The 8,135-nt window shown below is 43.0% G+C and overlaps 1 protein-coding gene across 1 annotated transcript; it reads left to right on the top strand.

Moving 5' to 3' along the window:
- Nucleotides 1-1,044: 1,044 nt before the first annotated feature.
- On the top strand, nt 1,045-6,988 carry rdh20 (retinol dehydrogenase 20). The gene is given in 7 exon segments (XM_070446655.1): nt 1,045-1,140; nt 2,457-2,594; nt 2,596-2,940; nt 4,315-4,404; nt 6,207-6,373; nt 6,606-6,718; nt 6,787-6,988. Coding segments are annotated over 7 exon segments (1,080 nt in total). The 3' UTR covers nt 6,918-6,988.
- Nucleotides 6,989-8,135: the final 1,147 nt, after the last annotated feature.

The raw sequence follows: 8,135 nt of genomic DNA, 5'->3' as shown, positions 1-8,135 counted from the left end.
TTTTTCTTGTACAGCAGTGAACAAAATGCTGTAACAGATACCTGATGCAGTAAAGGACACTAAATAGGGCCTATTGACTTCTCTCTGAGTGGCAGAAATATGCGTAGCTGCAATTACTCCGCCTCCATCGCTCTCAAACTACTTCTGTTCTTGTCTCCACGTTTCTGTATCAAGCATCTTATCAGATCTCTCTCGTTAACCATTAACACCTGGAGGTGAATCAGACGCCAACACCCATCCAGCCGAAACCACCACCACACAATCTAGGATCAATTTAGCCTTTTATATCATAATGAATAAGAGGGGGGACCTGATCCTAGATCTGCATTCCTTCTCCGAGACACTTTACAAATATGGGCCCAATTCTATAATGTAAGTTTATCAGCGGTTTTTATGAGAGGTTTCTATTTAAGGGCACCTCTTGCCTCATTTAACGACTTGACAAGTATGTTGACTAGCCTTTTAGGTAATATACTACATTATCTCATGTTTACATAGTCCAGCTTCTTAAAAGCATTTTGCATTATAAGGTATTATCATAGTCCTTATACTGACTCACAATATAAAAACATATCAACTACAAAACCTAAATCAAGATTACAGCATTGAGGAAAACAGGGTTTGATTTGATTATCCCCACAGGTAGCAATATGTAATGATTTAAACCCTGACTCAGGCTTTAGGGCCTATCCTGCTATCCCACTGGCCTGAGGAGGACTTGGCTGGTTGGCACACCATCAGGCAGCACTACGTGCCAACAAGGCAGCCTGAGCCTTGGATTCAAATCACCTGATTTACAAGCCAAGATTTAGACCTACGGCAAATGGAGGCTTTGATAKGTTATTTGCACCGTTTTCAAGTCTATCCCAACAGATGCCAGGCCACACCAGCCAATCTGTAGTTTCATATAAAGTTGACCTGGTTCCAGTACTGTAAGTGAAYGCCCGTGTCTGTTAATTATTATTTATCTGACTGGGCCAGCCAGTTGTCGTTCAAGGTGTTTACTTCAGACATGATCCTTCGCTTTTGTTCAACCACACCCTGATGAATAGTCTGGCTGACACCAGCTCTTACTCTTCGCTGTGTAGTCGCGTGGGTCGCGTCCGCCAGGCTAGTTCCCCTCCCATAACCCTCTGCAAAGTAATTACCTGAAATAGCCTTTAGTCTTTACATTCAGATTGCCCAACCCTGATTCACGTGCTTGCGTTTGTGTCTTGTATTTCCATTTGTTCAGTCAGTCTATGCGTGTCTGTAACCTTAACTTCATGTTAGATGCTTAGGAGATTTAAGGTTAAACAAGGGAGGTAGCGTTCACCTAAACATTGCAGGAACTTTATAGAAACATATGTAAGCAGACAGGATGTAAGCATCTATAATAAGGTCTACAGTTCATGTATGCATAATCTTCTTATGACATTTACATTTCATACATTCTGGCTAGTGACTACAGTACTCAACACTAATACTGCAGTACTCAACACTAATACTGCAGTACTCAACACTGTGAGAAGAGAAATAGTTGAGAATAATCTTTATCCATAACCTTGAACGAGTCCAGTAAGCCTGCCATTTGCTGTCATATCTTGCAAGTGTGTGTGACGAAGGGTCAAATGGGGTTGAAAGTGTATGTGCATGTTGATACTGTAAGCATCATAAAACTATTGGACATAATGGCAGATATCTATTTTGATTATTTGTTATTGACAAAATCAATAGTGTTGGTACTGTCATTTAAAAAAAACAATTTGCTCTTAACTGCCTGGTAAAATAAATGTGTTTCTTATTTGCACATAAGAAAATTGGGCTGAGAATTCCTCAGCCCAATTTTCTAAAGTAATAATTAATATGCAGTACATGGTGTCCCTCTCAACAAACATATTTTTTATAGGGGGCTCAAGGAGGTATTTAAGCAATAAGGCCCGAGGGGGTGTGGTATWTGGCCAATATACCACAGCAAAGGGCTGTTCATAAGCACGACGCAACGCGGAGTGCCTGAATACAYCCTTTTGCCGGTGTATATTGGCCATATACCACAAACCCCTGAGGTGCCTTATTGCTATTATAAACTGGTTACCAATGTAATTAGAGAAGTAAAAATAACTTTTGTCTAACCCATGGTGTACCGTCTGATTTACCACGGCTGTCAGCCAATCAGCATTCAGGGCTCGAACCACCCAATTTATAATTCCTTTTAACCTAATCCTGAAGGAGTTTTTAAATAAAGTGAGAAGGCAGGCCGGAGCCACAGAGTAGAGCAGAGGGAAGGTAACATGCACCAGCTTGGCTGTCTGCACCTTTAGCGTTCTCAGTTAGAACACTCCGTAGACTCTCAGACACACTTTTATTTTCTACCTTWTATTTAACGAGACAGTTCAGAACAAAGTGCTTGCATCTGAGCACAACAGACCTTAGCTAGCTGCTTTCATACTTGAACATAACACACTCGGTACAGTCAGGACATCAAACCCCCAGGACCACCAGAGAAGATCATCTTTCTGATGGACCTCCAGATGATGCTCCTGGATGTGAWCTCCTTTATCCTGCGTGGATCCGTGCGGATCGTCTTCCAGCCGCTCACCAAGCCCATCGACGGCTGAGCTTGTCCTCATCACAGGGTCAGGGGGCGCCTTGGGACGTCTCTTCGCCCTGGAGTTCACCAAACACGGGGCAGAGGTGGTGCTATGGGACGTCAACGCTAACAACAACGAGGAGACTGCCAGGTTAGTGAGGGAGGCGGGGGGCAAGGCGTAGCCCTACAGGGTGGACGTGACCAACCGGGTGGAGGTGTACCYCACGGCGGACGAGGTGCGGACGGACCTGGGCCGTAATGTCACCATGCTAGTGAACAACGCCGGGGTGGTTGCCGGGGAACGGCTGATGGACTGTCCGGATGAGCTGGTGGAGAGGACCATGAAGGTCAGCTGTCACGCCCTCTTCTGGGTAAGACTGCTGCTGCTACTGTTGTTACTCTGTGGGCCAGATAACACTTTATAGAACGGGGACAGGGGACTCTTATCAGCTGGTGGAGGGAGAGGGTGGCATGCGGCTATCATCCAACTGTAATCTCAGAACCCAGAACCAAATCTGGTGTGTGCTGGCCAGCTACTCAGTTTGACATACTGTATATGTTAACAGTCTGTCACAAGAGACTAATCACACTGTGATACACTGTAGGGATGATGACAGTTAAATGCTGTCCATATAGTACCATATAGTTCTGTAATCAGTCAGGCTTTAGGATGTGGGCTTGAGGTTTCCATGATTTATTGTCATTGATGATAATCAGARGGATTATTATAATCTATAAATATACAGGCTCCCATCACCAGCAAATAGCATCATTTTGCACAAGTTTGATATGCAATGTGAAGTAATATGAARACTAATAGGTTTTATGTACAAATGTTTCTCAGAGCAGGATCCTACAGGCTGCGTTCACACAGGCAGGCCAATTCTGATATTTTTCCACTAATTGGTCTTTTGACCAATCAGATATTTCAGATATTTTGCCCATAATTGGGAAAAATATCAGAATTGGCCTGCCTGTGTAAATGCAGCCATAGTGTTACAAGGGCTATATGGGTAACATGAAGAAGACAAACCTACTGGTATGTGAAAACAGACTATCAGACTATAACTCGTAAAATATGAAGGGTTTAGGTTTACTCTTAAATCTTTGCATTGCGAAAGAGAAATTCCAAGCCGTTTTATCCCTGTGTGCGTCAGTTTTATCCCTCCCTATACCTCAGCTATAGTCGGACGTATACAGTGCAGTTTATTGTTCTTAATGCGTCACATGACACGTGTGAAATGTACAACTTTAATAAGTTCTTATCCRCTTAGCTGAGCGACAWCATCCCATACAGTGACCCTATTAAAGTGACACACACARACAGCCAATTAAAGGGCTAGGGGATTCCCTCCCTGATCCTCTTACAGTGGGGAACAGTAAGCCTGCTTCACATTAAGCAACTTTTTTAAGAAGCTTAGTGAGGCAGAACTCCCATCAGGACTGCAGTACAATAATACTGCCTCATTTTGCTCATTCAAAATGTTCATGGACTATTTTGATATTAATCTCATTATTGCGACTCCTGATAGTCAGTAATTGTGTTCATCGAATAGCAGTCTCTTTGTGTGTGTGTGTGTTTGTGCATCTGGTTGTGTATGTTCGTGCCTGCGTGTGTGTCTGTCTCTCTGTGTGTCCGTGCGTGCCTGTGTGTGCCTGCCTGTCTGTCCGTGTTTGTCCATGCGTGCACGTGTGTACATGTCTGTGCGTGCGTGTGGACCTGCCTATCTGTGTGTGTCTCACAGATGACAAAGGCCTTCATTCCCCAGATGAAAGAGCAGAACCATGGACACGTCGCCAGCGTCCCGGGTCTCTTCAGCACTGCCTGTGTGGAGGTGAACCAGGGAGGACACACCACCTAAGAGTGAATATTACTGATGTCTATGACTGTCTTGTTGCTGTTTATTACCGTAAATATTATTTAACTTCTTACGGCTGAGATCCCGTTAACGGGATCGATATGACAACAGCCAGTGAAAGTGCAGGGCGCCAAATTCAAAACAACAGAAATATCATAATTAAAACTCCTCAGACATACAAGTATTTTACACCATTTTAAAGATAAACTTGTTGTTAATCCAACCAGTGTCCGATTTCAAAAAGACTTTACGACGAAAGCACACCAAACGATTATGTTAGGTTTGCACCTAGTCACAGAAAAACCCTGCCATTTTTCCAGCCAAAGAGAGAAGTCACAAAAAGCAGAAATAGAGATAAAATTAATCACTAACCTTTGATGATCTTCATCAGATGACACTCATAGGACTTCATGTTACACAATACATGTATGTTTTGTTCGGTAAAGTTCATATTTATATCCAAAAATCTTAGTTTACATTGGCGCATTATGTTCAGTAATGTTTTACCTCCAAAACATCCGGTGATTTTGCAGAGAGCCACATCAATTTACAGAAATACTCATAATAAACATTGATAAAAGATACAAGTATTAAACATGGAACTTTATCTAAACTTCTCCTTAATGCAACCGCTGTGTCAGATTTCAAAAAAACTTTACGGAAAAAGCACYCCATGCTATAATCTGAGTACAGCCCTCAGAGCCGAAATAAGCCATAAAGATATCCACCATGTTTTGGAGTCAACAGAAGTCAGAAATAGCATTATAAATATTCACTTACCTTTGATGGTCTTCATCAGAATGCACTCCCAGGAATCCCAGTTCCACAATAAATGTTTGTTTTGTTCGATATAGTCCACCATTTATGTCCAAATACCTTCATTTTGTTCGCACGTTCAGTCCAGTAATCCAAATTCATGACGCACAGGTCAGACGAAAGGTCAAACAATTCCATTACAGTTCGTAGAAACATGTTAAACGATGTATAGAATCAATCTTTAGGATGTTTTTAACATAATGTTTCAACCGGATAATTCCTTTGTCTTCAGAAATGCAATGGAAAGCAGGTCGCTCTCACGTGAGCGCACATGTTCAGCTCATGCCAGACACCTGACTCAAAGAGCTCTCCTTCCCTCATTCCTCACAGTAGAAGCATCAAACAAGGTTCTAAAGACTGTTGACATCTAGTGGAAGCCTTAGGAAGTGCAATATGACCAATATCCCACTGTATATTGGATAGGCAAACCTACAAACCTCAGATTTCCCACTTACTGGTTGGATTTTTTCTCAGGTTTTTGCCTGCCATATGAGTTCTGTTATACTCACAGACATCATTCAAACAGTTTTAGAAACTTCAGAGTGTTTTCTATCCACATCTACTAATAATATGCATATCTTAGCCTCTGTGCCTGAGTAGCAGGCAGTTTACTCTGGGCACCTTTTCATCCGAGCTACTCAATACTGCCACCCAGCCATAAGAAGTTAACCAAGAATGGTATTACTACAGTTAGTACTGTGTAGAGACATACTGTAGGTAAAAGGGTAGCCTATGGTAAAGTATCTTAGCCTCTGTAACGTAGCCTACTGTATGTACAGTATGTGTTACTGTGATGTTCTAAATGTGTTCTGGACCCATATTCACAAAGCATCTCAGAGTACGAGTCCCTGATATACAACCTTTTAGATCATACTGAGTAAGATTACATGGACAGGATGGACCTGATCCTAGATCAGCACTCTTACTCTGAGACTTAATGAATATGGGCCCTAACGTCTCAGTGGTGTTTCTGTTTGTACCATGATTWTTGCGCCAGTAAGTTTGCGGCAGTGGGCTTCCACGAGTCCCTGGCCCACGAGTTGCTGACTGAGGAATTTGATGGAGTCAAGACCACTCTTGTGTGTCCCTATATTGTCGACACGGGCATGTTTGACGGGTGCAAGATCCGGTGAGAGAAACTATGGGCTGGAGAAAGGGCAGCACTAAAGAGGGACTAAGGGCAACTTTGTTCTGGGTTAATCAGACTGACATTGCAGGTGTAAGCCTACTTCATACAATAGTACAGTGGTTCATCATTTGACACTGAACATAGGCTTACTACAGTATGTTTCAGAATGTTGTAGTTGTACTTCTAACAATGTGATGCTGTAAAACTCTATGCTCTCTGCTGCATCCCTCAGGGATGAGGTAGCACTGTTCCTGGCACCGCTGGAGCCGGAGTACTGTGTGGAGCAGGCCACGAACGCCATCCTGATCGACCAGTCCCTGGACRGCATCCAACTTCACATCAAACGTAGTGCTTGTACAGGACACCCTGGCATGATACTGACAGGTTTTACCTTTGACCTGTGTAACTGCACACTTCCTRTTCCTGCAGACTGTTGCCGTGGGAGCCCAACGTGGTGACCTATCGGTCCATGGGGTCAGACAAATGCATGTACCCCTTCATAAAGAGCAAGAAGTACAACCTGACCTACCCTGATTGCAGCTAAKTAACTCTCCCTGTCAATTCAGTCTCTACAAACAAAATCTAAGGGCCAGTTTCACAGACACATATTAAGTCTAGTCCTGGACAAAAARTCTCCATTGAGCATGTTTTTTTATTCCAGGAAGAAGCTTAAACTGTGTCCGGGGAACAAACCTTGAGTGGATAGACAAATATTTAATGGGATAAAAATTATGTAATGGGGAAATAAAATGGCCACACTTTCTTCTCCCAAACTATTCRACCAACCCTAACTGTATGACTGTGACTATGGCCCAACAGAAGGTCAGTCTGCTTTTGTAACACACTCAGTTATTCCCAGGTGGTTTATGGGCATCGCCAACCAGCCAACCAATCACCCATTCCCCTCGACTGGTTTAAAAGCAGGCTGGCACCATCGGTCCTGTTCAGCTCGCTTTAAGCAACCCTAGCTGTGCTGGAGAGGACAATGTGAAAAGAAAATATCTGAGCCAGCACAGTATGTCTCAAGTCTGCACAATAGTGTGAAAAGGTTACATGTGTGACACCTGTGATTGGTGGTCCTCTGATTGCATGTGATGGAATGGAAGTAATGGTCATTGGCCAGCAATYAAGTCTTYCAGGACAGGGTGGTTGTACCATGTGTTTGACAGGTCAATAATAATGTGTCAGCCGTTTGTTTGGCTTACCCACCATCCTGCTGCCACAGAACTGATTACGTTGAGTAAAAACACTGAGTGACTGGGTTTGTTTTTCCGTCACTGATATCACAGCCCTATAGGGCTAGACATGCTTTGCCAGAAAAAACACGTCTGTCGAGAGAGTACAAAAAAAAWACGTATTTCCCTTCCTCTATCCTCAATACCATTTTCTCATGGAACAAGAGATGAACAAAAAAAATAAAAACTGATGGTTTTGTTTTGTGCGTTACAGCACACAAGTTTTACTTACATTCCATGGGGAGCAGAGAGGTGGTTTGACACCGAGGGAGGGGGAGAGACGAAAGGGGGGGGGAGCAACACAGACTTATACTGCCCRGCCATCTTTCAGTGGGGATAGACAACATCACACGCACAAACGCTACAATTAGTCTCAAAACCTTCCCAGTCCTACATGGTAATGTAAATAAACACTGTTCACTTGTGGTGGTTGTTATAAAGCACTCTAGGAAAATCAACAGTGGTTTGCTAGCTGCATCCTATCCTTCTATGGGGTAACATACTTCACAAGTAAACACTATTGTAAC

The sequence above is a fragment of the Salvelinus sp. IW2-2015 genome, linkage group LG1, assembly GCF_002910315.2.
Source record: "Salvelinus sp. IW2-2015 linkage group LG1, ASM291031v2, whole genome shotgun sequence".
NCBI classification, from domain to species: Eukaryota; Metazoa; Chordata; class Actinopteri; order Salmoniformes; family Salmonidae; genus Salvelinus; species Salvelinus sp. IW2-2015.
Note: the sequence above shows the minus strand (reverse complement) of the source record. Positions and strands in the feature narration are given on the sequence as shown.